This window comes from Perna viridis, chromosome 1 (genome assembly GCF_037379345.1).
Source record: "Perna viridis isolate PV_CMFRI_1.1 ecotype Kerala chromosome 1, ASM3737934v1, whole genome shotgun sequence".
Classification (NCBI taxonomy): Eukaryota; Metazoa; Mollusca; class Bivalvia; order Mytilida; family Mytilidae; genus Perna; species Perna viridis.
The window spans coordinates 6,121,451-6,149,006 of NC_142445.1; the positions used below are offsets into that span (position 1 = coordinate 6,121,451).

At 31.5% G+C, this 27,556-nt stretch overlaps 1 protein-coding gene and 1 long non-coding RNA gene across 2 annotated transcripts; both read left to right on the forward strand.

The window, feature by feature from the left end:
* The first annotated feature begins 151 nt into the window (after nt 1-151).
* Nucleotides 152-2,257, forward strand: LOC148627000 (uncharacterized). Its single transcript, XR_015919448.1, has 4 exons — nt 152-267; nt 586-668; nt 1,502-1,607; nt 2,117-2,257. It is a non-coding gene; the product is annotated as an uncharacterized LOC148627000 (long non-coding RNA).
* A 2,894-nt stretch (nt 2,258-5,151) lies between these two features.
* Nucleotides 5,152-26,676, forward strand: LOC148627001 (mitochondrial substrate carrier family protein S-like). The gene is made up of 8 exons (XM_088565334.1): nt 5,152-5,474; nt 14,270-14,423; nt 14,737-14,805; nt 15,010-15,072; nt 18,337-18,409; nt 19,532-19,579; nt 20,053-20,258; nt 21,360-26,676. The coding sequence occupies exons 1-8, from the start codon at nt 5,189-5,191 to the stop codon at nt 21,532-21,534; spliced, it is 1,074 nt and encodes a 357-aa protein (XP_088421460.1). The 5' UTR covers nt 5,152-5,188; the 3' UTR covers nt 21,535-26,676.
* Nucleotides 26,677-27,556: the final 880 nt, after the last annotated feature.

Genomic DNA, 27,556 nt, shown 5'->3' on the forward strand with positions numbered 1-27,556 from the left:
AACTAAATAGTAGGGTCATTTTGGTGTTTTAAATTAATTGATTTTTACCTTAATTTTTCAAGCTTTCTTAATCATACACAACATCCGGCTAAGTGTCAACAACCAGCCAGTGGAAACAAGAGTTCGGAATTCTCGGACTTTTACGTGACTTTTGAACTAAAATCAGACTTCCGAACAGTATTTTGTGAAAACCATGCTGTCACATTGGGGGGGTCGTCTGAATTTGAGTTTCGTGTACTCACATATGGACATATATTCTACCAAAAAGTAAGTGACACATTAAGATGAATACAAATGAACCTGAAAATCGTAGTTTGAGATAATTCCAAACCTTCTACAAAAAAACACGGAACTATTTAAAATTTTCTCCATTGTGTTTTTTTATCAGCAGCTTGCTTATGAACTTCGGCATATTTGTCGCTAAATTAATGTTTTATTTGAGTATATTTTTTTCATTTCGAACATGACAGTTTGTTTTTATTTCAATTGTTTGTTATATTTTCTTGTTTTTATATTTTTATATATCAAAAAATTGATTAGCAAAACGAACGAACATTAATGATATGCATTCATTAATGTTTACAGTGCCGCCATGATGAAAATACAAATATTTTATTTAGCTCGAACACAGTTACAACTTACAATAATGAAGAACTATGATAAATAACGTAAGTGTTTATCATATACCATGTATTTGTTAATTATAATTTGTCTAAATCATGTGCTGTAGTCTAAGTAAATGTGTGCAGTATAAATTACAGGAGATATGGTACACAAGAAACTTTCTTAAGCCTTACATGTGTACTGACTACTGTATACATGTTCCATAGTCCATACAAACATTTTTATAAAGACATGAAGAGTTGTCGTTGAGTCAATGACTGTTGATTTTCATTTAAATGAAACAGTCTATGATACAAACTTGTTGAACATGATGAGGGTAACACAAACAAAACCTTACAAGAATCTGTTATTTGTGTATACAGTACCCCATATTTCATTTTTGAGAACAAAAATAAATTCATGTACAAGGTCAAGGAAACTCCAGTGACACAAGTATTGCTGAATAGTTGACCAATAGCAATCAAAAACAATAATAAATGTTCCTTGGTATTGTACATGTAAGTCATATGAGAACATTTCATACATAACTTGAAGAAAACTACATGAATTATATGATTTGGAAATTAATCTAAACATTAACATATACATTTGTATGACCTTGTACATGACACAATTTTCAATTTTTTAAGAAGTTTATCGTGCTATTTTTTTTTACTTTTTTAATAGATCCATAAATACAAGCTGTTGACTTACATTGTATATCAGTAACTAAGGATAATGAACTAGTTTTATTAGTCATCAGATTTCTTTTGCACAGTATGTTGTCATGAACATGTACAATTATACCATAGTCATCACAGTATGATAAAAGTCTATCCATGTTGATTTTCAGTATCTCTTTCCATATTAAAAGGAAATATTTTTTGATATTTTCCAGAAAATTTTGGATGCAGCCGTCATGTTCACCTACCAATGATACAAGTTACCAGACAAATCATACATAACAGGAAGCTCTCTTCAAATGAAGTATGATAATAGATTGTGTAGGTATTTGAGGTTCAGTATACAATATTTTTATGCCTTTTTTTTAAAAAAAAAATTAATATTGATTTGGGGTGTTCCAAAGGTAGGACCCACCTCTTTTGTTGGGAAATGTTGGAAGTAATGTGGAAAATTTTTGCAAAAATGAGGAAATTATTAGCTTGGACCCCCACTTTCAAAGTCTTTTGATTGTTCACTAGAAACTCTCATTAGTCAATTTATTTTAGAAATGTATTTGTATTATTTCTACATGTGTATTGTAGATAGATCCCATATGTGTTTATCACTTAAAATGTAGCACTTCAGTTCCCATGACACTTAAATGAAGGTTGTAACATAGACATAATATTTTAGCATAATGGGATGTTTTGTTTGAAGAAAAAAACATCCAATGATCCATATAGTGTAGGGTTTACTTAAATAGAGGTCTACTTCAATACAGGATTCATGAATCACATTAACTTTGAATATGAGTATTATGTATATTTATTACTGATTTTTATACTTCCAGGTCATCCTTGGCATATATATGACTGAAAAGAATTCATACATGTATAATTTAGATGATCTTCAATGCTGTTCAAATCTCTGCTTGCACTGTAATGAAAGCTGATATGAAGCTGAAGTTTGAAAATAAATATTTTCAAAATCATATTTCTTATTCAAATGTACAAGGTTTAAATGTGTTGTGCTTCAAAAGTAAAAGTCACTTTCATACATGTATACAATAACAGCCATGTATACTTCTTGACAGTACCATCCTGGAATACAACCTAGAATCCCTTGCACTGCAAGCTGTCACTCTATCAACTGAGCTAAAAAATTACTTCATTGTTTTCTGTAGATTAGGTTGATTATGGTCTTTTGTAAATAGTTTTACTTTATTTATTTTTGGGCCTTTTTATAGATTGCTTAATGGTATGTGGTTTGCCCATTATTGATATCCATGTGGTGATTTCACTTGTAGAAGCTTAATCGTTACTTGCTTTGTTTTTTGAATGACTATCTCATTGGCAAACATAAATGGTACATGTATTTAAGTTTTCTACTTATGACTAGTGGGTGCTAAATCTTTCACTACTTCTCGAACAAGTAATTTGTGTAACAACTATTTGGCTAAGCAACTGTTGATTCTGTGAGGTAGCACTATGAAACCGCCTCAAAATGTCATAATAGTAGAGTAGTATAAAGCAGGATCATTTCATACAGTAAAACATTCTTGTCCTGAAATGCAAGAAATTATTGCAGTATGCATTGAAACCACAACCAATCAATGAAAAAAAAAACAAGTTCCATGGGTAAATAGAATAAAATATAAACATTCACAGACAAACATTTTGAAAAAGAAGAGATTTATTGTTGAATTTTGAGCTAATCATAATCATGCCATGTACTTGCACCTATAATTTACATTGAATTGATCTGAATTCATGGTTTCCTTGTATAAACTCTACAAGACTGGTAAATTGTGATTTTTTTTTGTTCACAAGTTAAGAGAGATAATCCTACCATAAGCTTATGATGCACCTGTTTAATAGGACATCTTATCGAATGATAATTATTAGTCAACTGTGCTGGTAATACCTGTTCATTGATCAGAGGGGGTTGGCACATCTCCTTTTTACCAGAAAATTAGTCATTTTCATGTGTAAAATTGACAAAACATGGAAAATAATGTGTTAGCATCACCATCACTTTGGCTTGCACCCCTCCTTTTCAAAGTGTCTGGAGCCATCCCTGTTCACTAATCTGTAAATAGCTTTCATCATATTTTGCTTTAACCGTCTAGCATGAAACAAGTTGCCTGTTTTGAAACTATTTTAATATTCTCCATTAAAGCAATAAAGAAATAAATAAAAAAAACAATACAGTGCTTAGGTAGCAAACCATATACTCCAGCAATGCTAAAGGTTGTCTGGCAAGCTATTTTCTGACTTGCTGTCATCCTAGGGTATAGAGGAACGGAATTCCAACCTCTTACGTTGTAGGAGTAACAGGGAAGGATCCAGGATTTTGAACATCATAGAGTGGGTGCAATGTTGATATCTTTTGTGGTAAAATTAGCGAGAAATTTTAAGTTTCAACTTGAAACCGCCTAAATCTACCCATGACAACCCATGCTTTGCAAATTTTAGGGGGCGCACTCCCCCACCAGAATACGCCTTCGAGTAACCATGTTGATTTTTATGAGTGGGGTCGGGGCTAGGATCACATTTGAAATAGAAAAGCAGGACAATGATATATGATTTTATATAAATACAAAGATGCAATAGGCGAAAAAAAGGTTCTGGTTTGAATATTACATAAAAAGATCCGGGACACAAAATTTGACTATATAGCCCCCTTTTTCCCCTTACGATTCAAATGGATATAGGAATGTATCATTATTTACCTGGGAGGGGGGACTGGTCATTTTGAAATCATATAAAATTTTCTTGACCCCCATGATATTCTCTTATCCCCCGTAAAAACATTTTTTTAAAATGTGATACCCCCTCTATTAAACGTGCGTATGGAGTTTTCGTATACATGTAACAACTACTACATTATGCCAGAGCTTGTCGAAACTACGCAGAGTTTTTGTATCGCGCTAGAATTCTAACAAATAAACTTCTGGAACAAGGTTGTGTTGCTACAAGATTGAAGTCATCCCTAAAGAAGTTTTATGTTATGGTCGTCATCCTGAAATCGTGGATCGCTATGGTGTATCCATCTGCGCCATGAAAACTGAATTGTTCAACGTGTCATGGTTTTCCTTTCCTCTTTCATCTACCCCGGACTTGTCTTTTTATGAGCAACTCGGTGGGTGTATCTAGAAAAGCAGAGGACGCTTACCCTACTGGCGCACCTGGTCCATGCTCCAAGTTTATAGTGGAGTCGTAGTTGCTCATTTGCTTTTGTTAATTTGTATATTTGATTTTAACAAAATTTCATGTTCTTTGTACGTCTGTTTTCCATGTCTGGCCTTTGTCCCTGGATAACATTCTTCTTATTACCGTTATAACCGTAGTTCCCTTCACTACTCTTTGAAGCAAAAGCAGTTGAGATGTTAAAGAATTCTTACAATAAAAAAATCAAGTCTTCAATTCCAAAACTTAATTCTTTGGAAAAGTCTTATCAAAATCAAGCAGAATCAGACACAGCTCTTGAGATTCAAGATATTGGTAAGGAAATTGAATCGTCAGCAGATAAGTCGGACCAATTTGATTTAATAACTGTAAATGTTTTAGGTCCTGATGGTTATGTTGATATGTGAACTTGATTTTTAATTTGACTGGTGTAATGCTCTGCTTAACTTAAAATTTGGATCCCCCTTGAAATCCATGTGCAAAAAAATGACCCCCCTCTTTGAAGTTGTAAAACAACTGAACCCTCTTTTCCACTTACAGAAAAAAATGACCCCCTGGATATATGTACTTGGTATGTTTAAATTTTCAAATAAATGTCTACGGTTTGAATATTATTTGTAAATTGTTATATAAAGGATGCCGAATCTAGAGGTTTAACCTTAAAAAAAAAAGCTGTTATGCACGTGGCTAATTACAATATTCGTTATGTTTCGGTTAAGTTTACAGCCAATGAAATGAACATCTCGTTAGCGAGAACACAGCGTTACTTTATATATTTATCGGGCATTTTTAAAGAACCCAAAGCTTTTCCGAGAGGAAATAATCGCCATTTTCTTGCAGCATATTTCTCTGTTTCCTTCCCCTTTCCCTATGATATCCCCCGCAACAACACAAATAATACCCCCGAACAAATCCTTGCCAGCACTTACTCTGTTGCCACTTTGCTAGCACGCAGATTTGTCATGACGCACAACGAGGAAAGAGCCCACTGGGTTAAAGAAGGGGCCATTGGACTTGGTGGTAATATTTTTGTTGATTGACTATAGACTAGTGTAGAATAATTTGGATCACCTGTGGCTGTACTTTGCGCGACGTCCTACAAATATGGGGACCAATCTGGAGTACAGTACTCAAACACCGGACGAATAATTGATTTATATAGAATCTTGTGTCTTTTTCCATGAATTCAAAAGATCTTCTGTCATACCAACAACTGTTTAAACTTTATTAATACTTACACTGATACACAACACATGTACTCGCCAGCAAGTATTATTTTATTCCTATTCACCTATAATGAAAATCTTTGTACAGTACCAGAACTGATCGATGCAACTAAAATTGCAATCGTTCATCGATCACCGATACTTGTGACAGAAACATCAAAATAAAATACAGTTTAATGTGGAGTAGGCATTGCCTAAATCAGCGAGCACCGAGAGCTTTACCATATGTGTACTATCTGTGTGAGATTCTTCAAAATACTAAAAAATAGTACAAAAAGGAGGGGGAATTGGATGACAATTTTTGTTTCGCAAGTGCAATATTTATAATTAAATTTCAACAGCAAGCGAAATCAATATTTTTATTTGAAAATCTGTCTTGTTAGCCAGGTGAGCTATTGCCATCACTTGGTGTCCGTCATCGTCATTAACAATTTTTCAAAACTCTTCTCCTCTGACACTACTTGACCAATTGGAACTAAACTTGGTATGAATGTTCCTTGGGGTATCCTGCATAGAACTGATGTTGGGATTTTTAATCTGTCAAAAAACATGGCCACCGTTACTAAAAATAGAACATAGGGGTCAGACATTAGTTTTTTGCATATATCTCCAAAACCGTTAGGTTTAGGTAAATTCTGATATACAAGATGTAAATAAAAGTCTTCAGCATGATGAGATCTATCTTTGGTCAAATTTTTATTAAAATCTGTTAGGCCATGTTGGAGTTATTGCCCTTTTGTCCTAGGTTTTGTATATTAAAATTGACAGCTAGTTTATCAGCAATGGATATTCTCTCTAATTTTGTGTTGACACCTGGTCAGAGTTTAATTGACTATGACCAATTTACGACCGTGACTGACAATATATTCATGGGAGGTGTCAATCAAATGTAAAATATTATTGAGCCAATCAAAACTCTCATCATCTGGTCACATGTGAACACAATTGAGGCCATGTGCACGTGGCTACACACAAGTTTCATAGCCCTGTTTAACCATGTAATACATTCAGAAACAGACTTACCTAACAACAGAATAAATTAAATCCAATTAACAATGATTTCCCCATCAGGAAGTGTCTAAGTACTTTGAAATGAAAGAATTGGTAAAAGAAAGTGGATGACATTTGTTTACACTTTTGCCATGTGACTTTTTTGGCAGAAAAATTGGTAAACAAATAGAATGGGGATTCCCAAAATCTAATTAAAGAAATGCTATTCAATTATCAAGATAATTAAACAGGGACACAGTTAATGGTCCATGGTACAAAATGTAGTTTGATAGAAATTTTATCACTTGAGAAAAAGAATCAAGTTCGTTAAAAATAAAAAAAATAAATTATATTGTATTAGATAAATTAGCCCATAAAGGACAAAGGTGAACATGTTTTAAAATCACTGACTATATGAGAATAGTAATATAAAGTCTTTGATAGAAGTAAAGTACCTGTTTCTGGAGTAGTACTTTTTTATTTTATGCATATGAAAGTGACAGACAAGAGCAAAAAACCTGCTTTATACATGCATCAAGAGTGAATCTTGGGTACATGTTTACACGTCATGAATGGAGAGGTTATTTTGATGAATTGAAGATAATTCATCTGTGGACTTATGCTGTCTTTTTTAAAAAAAAGTATATTTTTTTTTTGGCACCCTTTGGCTCTAATTTCTGAAAACTGCCAACAAAAAAATGCAGCTGGCGATTTTTCTGGCTACAGAATTTTGGAAGCCAGAGCAGCCCCTGGTGGCCATTGTTACTAAAAATAAAACAGGGTCAGACAGTAATTTTTCGTGTATAATATTCCCAAAATCGATAGGGTCAGCCAAATTCTTTCAATAGATGAAATGATCCATATTATTAGGACTACAAAAGTCTTCATGGAAAAAAGTTGTTAGACGATTCCTTGTAAGAGTTATTGCTCTTGAAAAGGGAAAAAAATGACAGTTTTTTTTTTACAGTTTTCAGCTAATATCTTGAAACTATGATAGATAGAAATTCTTCTTAAATTTACTGCCCTTGAAAGACAAAATTCAACAAGGTGAGCAATTCAGGCTCCTGGGAGCCTCTTGTTTAATGATGGGGAATTTTTTTCAATGAATGAGCAAGGAGCTAATTTTTAACTGTTTTGAATGAGTGACTGTGAAATAAATATTTTTTTTTCTCCAAAATTTCAACTTGATCCCATTTCCCTTTGCCTTTTAAATGGCCGATAGCTATGTAGCACTTTGCCATACTTTACAATATTTATATGAGGCATCTCTAGTAACTAGCCGGTCAGATCAATTTGTACAGATACCGGAAATATTACAGTTCTCCACGGATGGTGGGAATATTTTACACATATCATGTGACGTAAACAAAATTCAGATGTCTCACTAACCACTTCCGGGTCAAATGGAATTTGTGAAGAATTTCTACAATCATAGTACCATTAGATTTTGGAAGCCTTATTTTCCAAGCTTCGCAATGGTATGCAACTTTAAGATGTCATTTGTCTTGGGAATTCACAGTGAAACTTTGAAAATTACTTTTTTAACATGTAAAGTAATGCAAGCGCCTGTGGTATATTGGGAACCTTTTGGGAAATTCAGAAAATATACGTAATAACAGTAGAGCTCACACAGCTTTGCGGTGCTTGCTAATATGAGTCTGATCCAGGTCAACGTCATCTTTTAACCTGAATAAGAAGTTAAGCAGCTTGTAGATGTGGCCATAGATGTTGAAACATCTTTAATTGGAAGTGTCAATAGGTTCATCGGCTTGTACACATGTAAATCATATCAAAACAAAACAAAACTGATCAAATTGGTGGATCAAGACTAAAGTGAGAAGAAATTGCATATTTTGTGCTGTTGGAATCGATTGATACTGTATAAATTTAGTTCTTTGACGTCTTCATCAATCACTGCCAGCTTTTTTTTTCTCTAAATTCTCCAACAGTCATATACAACCATCATTACATAAAACATGTAACTTATATTGTTCACAAATATCACAACATGATTTTTTGTGTACAAAGAATACATATGCTCATTCAGAAATGTATATATTATTGAAAAATATTTTTGTAAATAATGGGAGTATATATATATATATATAAATTGTAATATTAAAAATAAAGGAGAAATATATCGGAGAAAAAAAAACCAAACAAGAACAAAAGAGGAGAAGTCCTGTTTTCTAATTTGAAATACATTAATAAATCATTCATTTCACTTACATACATTGTGAGTCCTAGACATTAAATATATTTTGGAATTTACTCCACTTAATATTGAACTTAGTAATATACTTATTTTTTACTGCTAACATTTTTTCTTTCTTATACATATCTTACAACTTACATTTTAATGCTACTATAGATAAATTATTTTTAAAACACCTTGTTTTGTAAATATATTTCTTGATATTAAAAAATATAATGTTTTGGGGGTCATGTTTAGAAAGTTTTGAAACATCACCAAAAATAAAACTCAGTTTTGTAATCGTAATACTTAAACCATGTGAAAGAAACCAATATTCAACATTATGTAAAAAATCTTGAACTATGTTAGAATTCCATAACAAATGACTGAAATGTTCTATTGTTTCATTTTCTGTGTTACAAAATGTACAGTAAGGATCATCAACAATTTTCATTTTAAAAAGAAGCTTATTTGTAGTATTGAGAATACAGTTCCATTCTAAATTATGTTCACTTAGTAGTTCACTCCATTTTTTTTTGTCTATTTGGACAGAGATCACTTTTCACTAATATATTGTACATATCTTTTGACCCTTTCTCACTTCTAATAAGGTTTTGAAATAGAGAAGGGATAAATGGTCTACATAGAATTGTGGTACCTTTTATAAAATATTTCACTGCTCTCAAACTATTGTATTTCATAACATCAATATTTATTCCATACTTTTGTTGTAACTGTTCTACAGTAAAAAAATGAACCATCAGAATTATACAAATCATTAATATAAATAATACCATGTTCAAACCAATCTTTGAAACATGGTGGCTCATTATCTATTTTAATTATATTGTTTAACCATATAGGATTTGAAAGAAAATATTCCCAATTCGTGTCTCTTTCTTTGTCTATTAACATTTCCTAAGATCTTACATCTTTCCAAAAATAATTTTTTATCTTCAAGATATAACTCTTTTATGTAGGCACCACCACAACTAAACAATTTGTTTTTGTCTACATAAGACATAAAAATATTTTGCCAAACTCTTCTGTCCAAGTTGATTTCAATGCATGTATAAATACATTTAAATTAATCATTTTCACCTTCTGAGTATTCTTTACATAAAATATCTTTTTTAACCTTACTGATTGGTGAGTTCCAAATAAATGTAAACATGAGGTCATTTATTTTCTTGATAGTTTCTTCATCAGGGTTTGGTAAAGAAATTATCAAGTGGTTTAGTATTGGTAGAACTAGAGACTTTATGACTGTAATTCTACCAATAACAGTAAGGTTTCTTTTTGTCCTCTGTTTTAACAATGATTTGATCTGCAAAATTCTGTCAAAATAATATTTTAACTACTTTGTTCAGATCAATGTCAAAATTCACACCAAGTAGTTTAAAAGATGTTTCACCCAAAGAAAGATCTTTGTCTGAACACAAGATATCACTGCTATATTTTTTACTCCCAATCCAAATTACTTGGGTGTTAGAAAAATTAATATTCAAGCCAGATATTTTAGCATACCAATCAAGTTCAATAAGAGATTCACTAAGAGATTTTTCATCGCCATCCAAAATTAAAGATGTGTCGTCAGCAAACTGTGACATTTCATGTTCCGTCTGCAAAACCTGAATACCACATATGTCCTTATTACCACAAATCTTTATAGCACGAATTTCTGCTCATAAAATAAACAAGTAAGGTGACAGAGGATCTCTTTGCCTACATCCACGTCCAATATGAAAAAAAATCTAAAAGATTTCCACCCTGAATAATAGCAGATTTTATATTTGAGTAAAACACTTTAACCCATTTAATAATAGATTCACCAAAATTAAACAAGTTCAAAACACAATGTAAAAATTTCCATGAAATCGAATCAAAAGCTTTTTCAAAATCAATTGATAATAATAAACCTGGTATATCTTCTTCCTCTGTATACTGCATAATATCATAAATAAGTGAAATATTTTCCCCAATATAATGCCCGCTAATGAAGCCTGTCTGATCAAAGTCAATCAATTTGTCTAAAACTTTCTTAAATCTGTTTGCAATAACTGCAGAGACAATCTTATATACTGCATTATTCAATGAAATGGGACGCTAGTTTTTCAAAAAATGACGAGGTTTATTTCCTTTTGGTAGACAAGTAATAATTACTTGTTTCTGAGTAACAAAAAGTTCACCTATATCATAACCATAGTTTAAAAATTCCACAACAAAGTGTGGAAGATCTTTCCAAAAAAATTTGAAAAATTCTGTTGAAAATCCATCTGATCCAGGTGTTTTATTGTTTTTCATTTTTTTCAATACAACACCTGCTTTATGGATGGTAATTTTACCCTCTAGATTGTTTGTTCATCACCAGTTAAAATGCTATACTGTGTTTGATATAAATCTTTTTTTTTAAATCATTCAAATTACAACCAGTATAAGAATCTTTACATTGATATAAATTTTCATAAATTAATTTCGGTTCTTATAATATTTTAAACTAATCTGTTATAACTTGAACATCATCTTTTTCTACTTTCAGAATAATTTTATTTACAAAAGTTTTTTATTCCAGTCCACAAAATATCCTGAAGGCTTTTCACCTTCTTCCACCCATTGTACCCTTAACCTAATTAGTTTCCCTTTCAACTTTTCTTTACGTAGATTTTCAAGTTCATGCTTCTTACTTTTTAATTCATCTATAGAATGTTCATCTATTTCTGCTTTTAACTGCATAATTCTATTTTTCTATTTTTTTTTAAAAGTCATGCTTTTTTTTCTCAGATTTCCTTTTTTTTTAAAACTAGAATAGGATATGGTTTTGCCACGAATTTCCATCTGTAAAATTTCAAGAAATATCTGCATATTTATCCTAAAGTGAATATCCTCATTATTCATACTATCAATATTGTCAAAGTTGTAAAACAAGAGCAGCATACTGTTTTTTAATATCTGAAATTTTGTTTTTGACATTTGGAAAAAAGTTGGAAAAAGTTCCCTTAAAGAATCAAATACACCTCTTTGTTCTATTAACTCAAGAACCCTATTTCTAGCATTAGGATTGTTAATATGTAAATAATTATGATAATCTAAATTAGGGTTGTGAACAAGATTAAATTCACCACAAATAACAAAATTTTCAATACCAAAGTCATTTATTACAGAAAAAATCATATCATTAAAATCAGGGGAGTCTGTATTTGGCCCATGTATACATAACAGTCATTTTTTGTTTTTGAACTACAATATCTAGGATTAAATAGTTTCCACTTACATCTCTCTTCTCCTTTAAAACACTAAATTCAAAATTATTGTTGAAAAAAATTTCTACTCCTGTGGAGTTTGTATTCAGTGAAGAAAAGTAGCATTCATAGCCCCACCTAGATTGAACATTACTCTCGATTTCAAGTGAAAAAATGTGTGTCTTGAAGACAATGAATATTACAGTGTTGTGATTTCAGGATGTTAAAAACATCTTTTCTCTTTGCAGTGTCTCTCAATCCCTGACAATTAACAGAAAATTTTTATAGAACCCATATTAGGTATATCATTCTAACAAAAACATGCGATATGATTAATTTTGTCACAAAATGAAAGAAGCATTGATACATATAATTCATATAAGAGTAATAAATTCCAAGCCAGTACACATACACAACATATGTACATATATAGAACAGGACAATTTTTTTTCACTCGTACATAAAAAATGGGGGACAAGACTTAAAAACTATTTTGAAGGGATTCAATATGGCAGTGATACATTTCTTTACATGTATAATTTAAATTTTCAGTTTTCTCAAAATTTTATTATATTACTGCTGAATTCTTATATGTATATTTATACTTTTTACCTAAAATAAGTGTAAATAATTTTTATATATAAAGTATATATATGACATTATATCAAACAGATAGGAAAAAATAAATTACACTGTCAAAAAATGCTTAAATGTGTAAATTGAGGACTAAATGTTCATACACAAGTTTATTTTATCTCCCTTGACATAATCTCAGTTGAATGTCATCAAACAGTCCAAACTTCAACTGAAGCCCATCTTCTGTTCTACCATAAATCCCACAATTATAGTACCAAACTGATTCTAACCATTCAGTTTCATCAAGTTTTTTAATAAGTTCCAAATTCTTCCTAGTGACATCGTCAACAAATCTGACATTGTTAAGTTCTTTCTTTCCCTCATCACACTTCTTTTGGCATCACCATTAAAAAGTTTTACTATAATAGGTTTGGTTCTGGTTTTTCTGATAGAATATGATGTATTGCCACTATATTTCTGTCCTGAAGCTCCACATTTAAATCCTTCTTGACGGTTTCTTTAAAGTCAGCTCTCAAATTCTATTTTTCCTTTCTAGGAAAATTCATCACTTTAATGTTGTTTTTTCTCGAATATTGTTCATTAAAATTGCTGGTAATAAATGCATCTCTCACAAGCTTAGCATTCTCATGCAATTTGTGTTTGGTTTTATTGCTGGAATTTTTCAGTTGTTCAACTTGTCTCTTCAAGTCATCATTCTCTACAGCCAAAGCATCTATTTGCTCTTGCATTTCTGTTTTCAACTGAGTTTCTTTTGCATGCAGTTTCTTATCCATAGATGACTCAAATTGTTGGAGAAGTTTCCTCACAATTGCTGTCACCATTATCTCCATATCATTGGTCGTAACAAGATCTTCTGTAGCTCTATCAAGGTCTTCTCTCTTTGTTAAACTCTGAAGATTTAACTTAATTTCGTCAATGTCCTTTTGTAGGTTAATCATCCCTGTTAAATCCATACTTTGATCTGATTCATTTGACAATTCAGAATGGTTTCGCTTCAGTGATTTTGCCTGAGGTTTATTACTACCACTAACACTAGAAAATCAGTACTTCAACTGAAGATAAATCCCAAACAAGAAAATTTGCAGTCATAATTCATTCATAGATCCATGAATTGCCGGCTTTTATGATTGATAGGCAAAAATTTAAACTTCATAACCAAAGGGATTCAGATGCAAACATATTTGCAATGTAATTAAATTTGATATGTTTTTTATTTTTTATTTTAATTATTTTCTTTTTAAAGTATGTGGAAGCTGGAGCTTCCGCCTAGCTATGTGGATGACTGCTGTTCCATATGATTTAACTAAAATGTTACACTGATTTATAGTAAATATTACAAAAAATGAAAACTGAATAATCTAATGAAAAAAAATTAAATAACAGATCAAGTGCATTCTGTCACATGTAATCAAAATAGAACCATCCTCTATCTTAGAATCAAAAATAATTGGTTCATAAACTTTCAATTTATCATTAATAAAAAGACAACTTGAATTACAAAATGTACTAGTATTTACTATATATTTACAATGACTGAAAATTGTCTATTTTTTTTTTTTTTGGTTGCAGTTGGAATTCTATATGGGATTACCAATGTATGTGTTGGTCACCCTTTTGATACTTTGAAGACAAAAATGCAGGCACAAGTTGGATTTGAGAAAGCAGATATGTTCCAAACATTTGCAAAAACTCTACGGACCCAAGGAGTAGTAGGGTTGTATCGGTATGTTTCCTCTGTTTATCATTTTAATAACATGAATATTTTTCTGTAAAATGTAAAAACTGAGCTCTGAAATAATTTAGAAGTAAAATTTGTCATTTTATTAGCACACTTGAATTTGCTGTAAAAAAAAGTAAATGTGACCTATTTCCATTACCTTCATGTACATGTATGGTCTGTCTTCCATCTTGCTTTGTTATTTGTTACTACCTAAATAAATCTCCTAAAAAATAACTTTTATTGGATTAAAATTGGTTTCAATTGAAACATTCCAATATGGTATCATTATGATTATTGTTTTATTTTATAATTTTAGGGGCTGTGTACCACCACTTTGGGGTTCAGGAATATATAGATCTACACAGTTTGCTGTTTTTGAAGCAATGTAAGATGACATTTAATTTAATAAATCAATTAATTGAATAAAATTAAGATAAAAAGATCAAATTTTTAGAAACTACCAGTAATTACTTCGAAGTTTTTATGTTTTATTTTTATATGGTACTGTTTTTCATAAGTCATTGCTTCCTTTTGGATTATTTACCAAAATATGTACCGGTATGAACATTTCCTTGGTGATATTTTGTAGGTACACAAGGTTTGACACGCCATTAGGGAAAACAGAAATTCCAGGTTCTGGTGGTTTACAGTTGTAAGTAAAAAACTTATCATAGAGGTTGGACCAGGGCTCAAGGTACTTGAGAAAAATGGGGAGAAGTGACTTCTCTTTCAGAGAGACACTAGGGAGAAGTGAACACGGTCACACAACATTTACTAATGCCTTTTAAAAATTGTGCGTTATATATTACTTGCATGCACACAATATAAGCAAGCATTTTCATATTTTCATTTTCTTTTATTGAGATAAATATTACTTATTATTTAAGCTACATATGTAAGTAACTAAATATTTTGAACAAAATAAAATCAGCCCGCTGACTGATGATTGACTGTATCATATTATACAAATATTCATGAAATTGAATTTCTAATCTATACCTCTACCCCTTACCAAATTTATTACAGCAATATTAATATATGATTGAGCAAAGCAAAACTTCTTGCATTGCACTGTCCTTTTGATTTTTTTTAGCAGTACTAGAATAGAAACTTTCAGTGACATTCTGTTGGAATTTTTATGTTGTTCGTTTTTTTTCTCATCCAACTTATTCCATAATGATTTCTTGTTCAAAATATCCAGTCTCTAGATATAAGTTGATTAAGAGTATCAATAATCATTTAAAAATTTTATTACGGACATATCAAGACTGAAACTATATTGACACATATTTGTAGCGGTCGGTACGAACTCGTCTCCAGCTTAAAAATGTTCCGTTGAAATGGAGAATTAATTGTTCTGTTATGAAACATGAAGATCAAAAGAAACGCTTCGGGTTTTCTACCAAATTATCAATTGAGATAAATTTAAGTTAAAAGAACCCGAAAATGTTCACGATTTATTTTCTCGAACTGGCACCATTTTTGTTTGAATTGTTATCAGAAGAGAGATAACTCTGGTCAAAATACCGCTAAAAGACGGGGTACAGTCCTGATCATGGGCGATCTCTGAAAATGAAAGGGTGACTTCACTTCGCTTTTGGTGTCTTCTGAGGGCAAAGTGAGCGACTCCAGGGTGACTATTTTGCCCGAATCGCCCAGTAGCGTGAGCCCTGGGTTGGATTGTCATTTTAGGAGTGTTGCAGCACTCTGAACTTCAGAAAATGTTTGATCTTTTCCCTTTTTTATTTCAAATTTGTGAACTTACCAGTATGATTTCAGTTGACAGGACTTATTCAGCCTTCTTAATGAAAGTACTCAGGGACAGACTATAGATTTGAGGTTGGGGTCATGAAGGTAATGTGGTGTATAATCAAGATTTTGAACAAAAATGTATAATTCTTCCAGTTATGGAGAAAAAATATTCCCTCTCTCTAAATTTATCAATGGTAGTGAAATGTTACCAGTAAGCATTAAAATGGCCACAGCCAAGCATGTGAATAAATGAAAGGACCATCCAGCAAATTCTGATCTTAAGTAAGGTGAAAAAACTTACTATACTTCAAATGTTTATACATGATGCTGAGGGTTATATGGTAATATACAGACTGGTTGGTCACCCCCAAAAAATTATAAGGACCGAAGTATATGTGTAGCTGAGGTCCATTGAATTTGTATGGCAACCAACCAGTCCATATATTGCAATTTGATCCAAATTGATATGATCTATTTGCTATATGATACTTTACATATATTTTACTCTGGACCACGAAAATTGGTACCCCATGAAAAATAATACTTTCACAGTTATAAATCAATAATGAAACTAATATAATTTTGTCACAATTTCTTTAATATTTTTGCAGGTTTTGTATTTATGATAAATGTTGAAGGAAGTTGTATGCTTAAAAAAAATCTTAATCATTTAACTATGATGAAAATATGTAGAAGCAAACTTTAAAATGTTTTATTGGTATGCATTAATTTTTTTATTGTTGAAAAAGAAATAATGAAATCAAAAATGCTGCTTCCACTTACCCATTTCAGGAACACGTCTTTTTTTTACTTTTTTACAGCAGCTCTTATTTTTTTATGTAAATATAGTTTTTATTCAATATTAATCCAACACATGTTTTGCGCCTTTCCCAATTTAGGAATTTTTGGCCTCTGTATTAACTCTCACACTTTCAGTTAACTTTTATGTTGTTTGAGTATAAAAGGGCAACTATTTTGCTATACCTCTGTATAATGTTGTTTTTGGGCCAGCTGCAGCCTGCCCTGTGGTGTTAGGGTTTCTTCATCATTCATTGAACTTCAATGTGAAGATCCATGGGTGGCCTTGATCAGACATTTTTCATCCCGATGGAGTTGTTGTCTCTGACATATTCACCATATCCATTCTCCTTATAATGCTTTTTCATAAGTCCCTTAATGATGCAACACAGACACCTAATGATGGAAAAAGTCAAGTAATATGTACGTGTATGTATAGAGGTGATACTTTAATTGTTTTGTCAAGTGAAGTAAATCAGTATTTACTTTCGCTGTTTCTATGAAGTGAGAAGAAGTAAATTACCGATATACATGTAATTGTACTTCATCATTTTTAATACATTTCTTATTTGTACAAAATATTCAGTAACAAATGGCATGTTAATGTTTTATAACAATCTGCACCTTTCTTGACTTTTTACAATGTATCTTGCACATAGCATCAGTATACTGCCCAGATTTATTTCCCCAAATCAAGTACAACACCTTCATTTTTAATTACTTCTCCAATCTATCGGTGTGCATGGTTGTTCTTACATATTCAGAGGAGTTAAATGCAAATGAAGCCTTTGTGTTCTTTTTATTTCGTTTTTCATCTGAATGAATTTTGGATCTAAATTCAGGCTTCCATTAGCACATTGTTTTTTAACCTTTAACCCAGATGGTTGAAGGTACCCATTTAGTATCAAATACTCCTCATAAACAGCTGAATTGATTTTTTATGAAAGTTTCTAAAAATGTATCTACCGCACATGACTTGCAACTGCTACCTTCATTTTTTATCTTAGTGAATTTTGGGTTTCCTTTATTTTTCTTCGGACATCAGCATTATAATTTCATTTCATTGCTTACTGAGTATCTTATAAATGCTTTATGCATCTTTCATGTTTATAAACTTCTGATTAAATCAGATTTAGATTTATATTGAATCGTAAGAATTTATGTGGAAATTGAATTAATCTAGGGCTGTAACTTAGTACACGATGTGTGGTAGACAGTTCATCTAGGTGTTATATATAGATACATATGTGTGCCTATGTACAGGTCATCTAGCAATACAGGTGGTATCCGTTTGTGGGCTCTGGCCTGGGTTTCATGAAAAGACTCATGATTGTATTTAAACCACTTGTAACCAAATTTATTGTAGGAGAGTGATTGGAGCTGGTCTTGCATCATCTACATCTAGAGCTATTATAGAAACTCCACTAGAATTTGCCAAAGTAAGCTGCCATAGATATAACTTACTGTAGTACATGCATTAAAGCAATTAATTTGCAATGTTTAAAATTATAAATATACATGTACAATAATAATCAAGTAATTTAAAAAGAATTAAGTACTTTTTGGCATAATACCAACCACTTTCATCAAGTAATTTTTAGCTCACCTGGCCAAAGGCCATTTGAGCTATTGCCTTCACTTGGCGTCCATCGTCGTCGTTAGCAGTTGTACAAAACAGAACTGATGTGGGGATTTTTGATTCATTGAAAAACATGGCTGCCGTTACTAAAAATAGAACATAAGGGTCAGACAGTAGATTTTTTAATATATCTCTAAAATCATTAGGTTTAGCTAAATTTTTAACTGGGTAAAAGCATGATGAGATCTATCTCTGGTCAAATTTTGGTTTTAATCCATTAAGCCATGTTGGAGTTTTTTTTCAATGATTTTTGCTATTTTTAATGTTATTTCTTTAGAAAATCTACTCCTTTGACCAATTGACATCAAACTTGGTATGAATGTTCCTTGTGATATCCTGCATAGAACTGATGTGGAGATTTTTGATCCAACAAAAAACATGGCTGCCATTACTAAAAATAGAACATAGGGGTCAGACAGTAGTTTTTTGCATATATCTCAAAACCGTTAGGTTTAGCCAAACTCTTTCAATAGCTGAAATGATCCTTATTATAAGGCCTTCAGGGATCAAAGTTGTCAGGCAACTCCTTATAAGAGTTATTGCTCTTGAATGATCCTTAGGATAAGTCCTACTAAAGTCTTCTTGAGTCAAAATTGTTGGACATCTCCTTGTTTCTTGAAAAACAAACTTTAACCTGGTGAGCAAGTCAGGCTCCTGGGAGCCTCTTGTTAATGGTACTAATGCAGAAGAAAATATACTGAGATGCTAATGATGACCATTTTGAATGATTACAGTACATGTATCAGTTCTTCTGTACATGATCATTTTTATAAAGTGCTGCATCTTTTAAAAGTAAGAAGACTTGACTCTTATTTGCTCCATAGGTTGAGATTATTTAGTTGTACTAGAATGAATGGTACTTTGGCCAATTAGTGTTCCTAATACTTAGTAAATGAACCTTTATGTTCTTTCTGAATCCTAGGTAAGAAGACAAACTCAACAGACCTGGCATTTAAGAGATGTTTATACTGTGAGTATTACATTTTATAATTTTACCTGTCTTCTAGATATGAACCCAGTAAAGACAAAAAAAATTACGTTTGTAGACAAATCTAAAATGATAACGCATATGTAATTAGATTTAATTGGCACATAAATTAAATAAATTATGTGTTCATATTTCAACATACCAAGACATTTGACAATGTTATGCTTGATTGTTTCAGTAAATTGGAACACTTACTCTTTAGGCTTAGAGTCAACTCTTAGATACAGGGGTACATGATTTTAGATTTACATTAGAAAAATAAGAATTTCTTTATGATGTTTATTATATATAAGGTGTTAGCATTTGGTTACAGTTAATTCATATTTTGTCCCAAATCTGCTATCAAATTTTACACACATTTTATTGTAAATAAGTCTTTCAAAAATAAGTAGCTTTCTATACCCTATTGAAGGAATTTTTCTTGTCTTGCCATATTGAGTTTATATCATTTGTAGGGTTTTGGTGTAACATGGTGTAGAACTATAGGACTTATGACTACATATTTTATACTTGTTGATTCTGGTAGAAGACATTTTCCCGAACATTTTAAGAAGCCATTGATTGGACCATTTTTGACCAGTGGTATAGCTGCCACATTGGCATGGTGGATTGTGTGGCCATTGGAATACATGAAATGTCAAGTACAGAGTAATTATGGGGAGTAAGTCAATCAACCATTAATTGTTTCATACCTACTTCAATGAATGCTTTCCATGCTTTGTACTAATGATGAAGCTTTTTAAGAAGACAAATTACAAAATTGAAATTTGTTTGATCAATAGTTACTCAATCTTTCTGATCCATTTAATTATATTTTATGAGATCTACTGAAGTTTAGATTAGAGAGACGGACCTGCAACCTATTTATGAATTGATTTCATGAACATTAAGTATTTTGGGTTCTTTGATATACTGGACTGAACCATTTTTTAGCTCACCTGGCCATATGCCATGTGAGCTATTGCTATCATTTGACATCTGTCATTGTTAACAGTATCTTCAGACATCTTTTCCTCTGAAACTACTGAATGGATTTGGATGAAACTTAGGACAATTGTTCCTTAGAGTATTCTGCACAAATTGACTGTTTGGATTTTTGATCTGTTAAAAAACATGGCCAATGTTAATAGAATTAGAACATAGGAGTCAGACAGCAGATTTTTGCTTATATCTCTAAAACTGTTAGGTTTAACCAAAATCTGACATGGGTAAAAGTATTCAGCATGATGAGATCTATCTGTTGTCAAATTTTGGTGAAAATCTGTTGACCCATGTTGAAGTTATTGTCCTTTTTGGACGTTTTTTTTTTGGCTTTTTTTGATGTTATTACTTTCTAAAATTTTCTTCTCAGAAACTACTCTACAGAATTTAATGAAAGTTGGTAGCAGTTTTTTGCATATATCTCCAAAACCATTAGGTTTAGTCAATATCTTTCATTGATGACATGATCCTTACGATTAGTCCTACCAAAGGGTTCAGGAGTCAAAATTGTAGGACAACTCCTTGTTAGACTTATTGCCCTTGAAAGGCAAATATTTAGCAAGGTGAGCAATTCAGGCTCCTGTGAGCCTCTTGTTTTATACCCCACTTGATGGTATATTGGAGTCACCTTAATCATCTGTCCATCACAAATCTCTTTGTAAGCTTGCTCACAGTTTTTGATGTTGAAAATAAATAACCAGTTTGATATTGCGATACTGAGCTTTCACTTATTATGAACCATATAATTTTACCTTAAAGTTTAATTTGATATACTTTCCAGGAAAGTTTCAGTGTTGCAAAAAATGAAGATAGTTATAAAAGAAAGAGGTGGATTTTTTGGACTTTATAGAGGACTGATGCCAGGAACAATCAGAAGTTTTCTGGCTAATGGAACTAGTATGGTTGTGATGACATATGCTCAAAAAAAAGTTTCTGAGCTGGGACTTAGAGATTAATTTGAATACTTGAAGGACTCAGGCAGCTGATGGATGCACTGAAATGTGATGGTCATAATGTCTGTGTTGCAAACATCATAGTTTTTGGAAAGAAAGGTTTACTGATACAAAAAAGATGGTTCTATTGAGTATTGACAAATTGGTGAAGTGAGGAGGTCTATTTGGCTAAATATATGACTAATTGTACTCTCTGTTGTTCTTTTGATCACTTTTACGGGAAAATATGGTGGATTGTACTAAACTAATGTGTTCTTCGGCCTTTCCAATAAATGTTCTCTTGTTTATATAAGTGATAAGCTGTTGCCATTTGAGGCTTATGAAAGTGAACAATTTGCTGAGAAGTTGTAAATCCATACTCAATCTTCTGTTACAATAATACTCTGATAATTGTTCTCTTGTTTATATATGTGATAAGCTGTAGAGAAATGTTGCCATTTAAGACAAAAGGCTTATGAAAGTGAACAATTGGCTGAGAAGTTACGAATCATACTTGATCTTCCGTTACAATAATACTTGTCTTTCGTTAGACAGTAATGATAATGATAATTAAGAGTCCTTAATGTGTGCTGTCCATATGTCTTTCATATTTGTGTTGTGATACTAATAATAGTTCCAAGAAATAGTTTGATAACCATTAAACAAATCACAGATGACAAATGGCGTTAATGAATAGTAATGACCTTTTGGTTTTATTGGAGAGGTAGAGTTGTTAAGGTAGTAGACCTGGGGTACCTCCAAAATTTTCCCATAATTCAATTTTCTTCAAATTTGTACATGATATTATACTAACTGTGGCGCATAATTTGTCAAATTTTAAAGAAAATTCACCGTGCAGATTTTGAACAATTAAGACTAAAATATTGCTATTTTTTTTAATCTGAATCATATGACTACATATTTTATACTTGTTGATTCTGGTAGAAGACATTTTCCCAAACATTTTAAGAAGTCGTTGATTGACCATTTTTGACATTTAATCAATACTTCAAAAGAGCAGAGTTACTGGGGCTGGCATCTTTGTTCTAGAAGTTGAACCCTTTGTTGGAGTTATTTCCCTTTAACATCAGTATCACTTTGAAGCTTGCATATTAGGAGTCATTCAAACGCTCAAGGTCTACTACCTTAAATTAGCTAATTAACAAGGCAGCTTTTACTAAATGCAATACTCAGAAATGCATTTATATAAATGTTCATGTATTTAGATTTTGAGTTTGTAATCATATAATTAAATGACATATCTGTATATCTGATATCATTGTAAAAGAGTGCAATTGTGGTTTTAATCAAATATCTTTGAAGGAATTTTACATTGACCTAATTTTGTTGTTCATTTTTTAATAGAATTAAAATAGCATTTATTTTATTTCTAAAGAAGTTCACATCATCATTACTCATTAAACAATGGAATGTATATTGATATTAAAGATTTATCTTTTTCAAATGCAAGTATCTGTCCTGAAGTAATGTTCCATTTTACTAATTTTTTTTGGTATAATTTCTTCACATTCTTCTAACACATTAGTATCTGTCTTTTGCCATATGGGTAATGGTTTATCACAATGACCTTCATTCAGTCTTGACCTTTGAACTCCAGGGTAACTTTATATAGTTTCATCAAGATAACTTTTTATATCATAAATATTGTGGCTTTTAACCTAGGCCTAAGATCTTTGTAAACCAGCTAATGTGTTAAGTACCATAATGAAGTTCAAGGGTTGCTTTGTAACAAAGTCAGTTAAATGGATTTTGGCATGTTGATGTATCACTATATGACCTTTATGTGTCCATGATACATAGTTTAAATAATTCTTCTTACTGCCTATATTTCCATAAGTTAGTTAACAATTACTGTCCATTGTGAATTCAATACCTTTACTTTGTTATGTTTACATTATTTTATTGAGTTAATGGAAATGTGATGTATAATTTTGATAAAATAATCAACAAAATTGAAGTTTTATTATGCTTTTAATATTGATGGTCATGTCCTTGTCTCATAAATCTCACAGGGGTGGCCCAGTTATGAATTTTTTTTTGGTTAGTGTTGCAATCATTATGAATTGGATTTGTAATTGATAAACACCATCACTTGTTAAGGCTGTGAGTTCTCATTCCATTCCATTTCTAGATTTTTTGCATTTTTTTTTTTTTTTTGCTCTATAACTTATTTTATTTCCAGAATAGTTTAAAATTAATAAGATTCAATTGATGTTATATTCTCTAATGATCTGAATTATGACATATAAATGACATTGTATGTTAATATTGTAGTTGTGGAGTATTTTATGCTATACTCTTTAGATATTGCTGAAACTTATATTGCATAATATCTTGTTTTTAACATACACTTTTTTACTACATTATTGTGGTGGAGGTGAATGTATTGATGTATTTCATCTTCCAGATTTGTATTTGTTATTTAAGAAATTAACTAGATAGCATGCACAATCATTTTACATACAGTGTTTATTTGGTTTGTAATATGCTGATTTTTTTATGACTTGATTGTTGACATAAAGCTTTATAGCTCACCTGGCTAAAGGCCAGGTGAGCTAGTGCCATCACTTGGCATCCGTCGTAGTTGTCGTCCATCGTCGTCGTAAACAATTATACAAAACTCTTCTCCTCTGACACTACTTGATTAATTAGAACCAAACTTGGTATGAATGTTCCTTGGGGTATCCTGCGTAGAACTGATGTGGGAATTTTTGATTCATTGAAAAACGTGGCCGCCATTACTAAAAATAGAACATAGGGGTCAGACAGTAGTTTTTCACATATATCTCCAAAACAGTTAGGTTTAGCTGGATTCTGACTGGGTAAAAGTGCTCAGTATGATGAGATCTATCTCGTCAAATTTTGGTTTTGATCTGTTAAGCCATGTTGGAGTTATTGCCCTTTTTCAACAATTTTTGCTATTTTTAATGTTATTTCTTTCAAAAATCTTCTCCTCTGACACTATTGGACCAATTGAAACCAAACTTGGTATGAATGTTCCTTGGGGTATCCTGCATAGAACTTTTGTTGGGATTTTTGGTTCTTTGAAAAACATTGCCACCATTACTAAAAATAGAACTTAGGGGTCAGACAGTAGTTTTTCACATATATCTCCAAACTGTAAGGTTTATCCAAATTCTTTCAATAGCTGAAATGATGCTTATTATTAGGACTACAAAAATCTCAGACTCTTTGTGAGAGTTATTGCCCTTGAAAGGGGAAAATGACTTTTTAAATAGTTTTCAGTCAATATCTTGAAAACTATGACAGAATAAAAGAAACTTTCAATTGTTGAAAAGATCTTGTGATAAGTCCTACCAAAGACTTCTTGAGTCAAAATTGTAGGACAACTTGTTTAATTTATTGCCTTTTGAAAGGCAAAATTCAACAAGGTGAGCGATTCAGGCTCCTGGGGGCCTTTTGTTTTCCTTTACTTTTATATCGGATATTACATTTTTTCTTTTTTACTTTATGATTGACAATTGTTATGAATGATTTTAATTAATATACCAGTTGCCACAGTTGTGTGTGTGTGTGTCTTTTATTAAACAAAGAATACAATTATTGCTTCTGTTACAAGTTTTGGTCAACACTGTTTGTACATGTCTTATCCAAGTCCAGATATTACAGGAATATTTCCTCTACCACTTTTGTGTATTGATGAAAATATTTCGAAAATTTTACAGGGGTGGTCTTCAAATGTGATATGTTGTTGTAAATTTCTTAACTAAGACAGGAGATCTAGATAAGAGATATAACAAATTTGTTTTACTTTTGTGTAGAAGGAGTAGAAATGCATTGTTTTAATGAAAGGGACCACCTAATATTCAGAGTATTACACTGTGTTCACTCATTCTTTTTGGGTGAAAATTTAACATGATAAACTTTTATGATAAATGTAAATATTTAAATGAGGTGCTGGACATTCTTTTATTTGTTTAAAGAGTCTTGTATAAATATGTTAATGATATTATGTATGTTGATCATTGACAAGGTTGTTAGATCATGTGGACCAAAGTTTTATGTTTGATTAGCTCACTTAAACCAGTGGTAATAGCAAGAAAAAGTAGGAATTTGTAGAATAAAACCTTCTTTTTTTTTAACTTGTAATTCATGCAAACTCAGATAGTTGGAAAGCAACTAAAATCATTGACATTAATCACCTTCAGTTGGTAATTTACAACTGTTACATTGCATGATTTTTGCTTTCTGTGATTAAAGACAATACATGCTGTAGTATAATATGGTTGAAACAGTGCTTTTTGGTGAAATTTAACTTTTTTTTAATAATGAATACCTGGCCTGGATTTCATGAAAAAATCTCAATAATTTCCTCAAATCTTCAGTTTCAGGTGATTCATAGCAATTCGAGATTTTTTTAATGAAATCAGGTAATGACCAATAAACCTTGTGTACCTTATTTCAACATAAACCATGAGTAATATCTGCATTACAGCTGACTAGACAGCCATACATAGTATTCCTTGTGAAGACAAGGGTTTAGGCTCCACAACTCAAATTTACTCCATTAATTTTTTTTGGTTTTTGTTTTTGATTAACTTCTTATTGTTCTGATGTCATTTCATTTTGTACTATTTTCAGACAAAGGTACAATGTACTTATTATGTCCAGGGTGTATCACAATTTGCCTAATATAGAATAGATATAAATACTTATTATGTCCTGGGGTGTACCAAAATTTGCCTAATATAGAATAGATATAAATGATATTATTGCAAAAACTTAAAAATTTTGTAGGAATTCTTAAGTACTGGTAAATTACCAGTAATCCATATGATCAGGGAATTGTTTCACAATGTAAGACATACATACACGTAAATCCTTAATAAACCAATGGGACTTACCGGTACATGCACATAAGTCTTACGAAAGCTTTGTCCTGCTAGTGCCTTTATATATTGATATCTTGCAATAGCTTTTATATTAGTAGTTATTTATTTTGGATAAGCAAAGTATTATCTATTATGATATTTAATGTGATTAAAAGGCTCCTGAGATTTACAGCTTTTTTCTGTTTGAACCTGGTGGATGATATATTGAGATTTTAAACTTGTTGACCTGTTTTGAATTGTATGATATTTCCTTTTATACAGATTTTGATGAAATAAAGTTTTTAATGAGTTACTGGAATTGGTTTTGATCTATGTCATTCCTGTCTCTTCTATGTTTTATAACTAGGACATGCACAAGCACACTTGTATTAAAATATGGTTAAACATGTCATAGCAACCACCTGTATTCAGCAATAACCTGTCATAGCGACCACATGTATTCAGCAATAACCTGTCATAGCAACCACATGTATTCAGGAATAACCAGTTTTAGTGACCACCTGTATTCAGCAATAACCTGTCTTAAAAGACTATGATTAAAATATCACAATGTAGTTCATTTTATGTAAAATCAACCTCTTTATAAAGACCCCTGTCTTATGTGACCATGACTTTACTCTGCATTGGAAAATCACATCAGGTTTTACTGTATTTAGAAATGGGTATAAAAATAATTCATCCAAAGTTTATTTGCTCCATAATTCATAATAAGTTTATTCACTCTTTATGACCTGCCTTAAAAAATTTAAGTGTTTTTCTTTTCTTGCTAAATTCATCATTGTATACCACAAGAAAATGAATTAGGCATGTTATTTCAGAGATTGATCTACTCTCTTGTATGCATAAACAAAGCATAGGTAAAAATAAGTCATAAATGAAGAAGTTTACAAGAAGATTTAATAAATTAATGGATAATTGGTGTAAGGTATTTGTTGTACAAACTCTTGTGATAGGTCACACACATATCTGTTCTTATTTCAGATGAAACTTAATGTAGTACAAGTCAATTAATCCAGATTAGTTGTAGGTGTATTGTACTGATGTTATTCTGTGGAAGTGTTATTGTTTGTGGAGTAAACATTTTCGTCGCATTGGCAAACCACGAAATTTGGTTCCCAACAAAATTGATACTTATCATTTATTTGTATGATGAGCTTTCAAGTCAACAAATT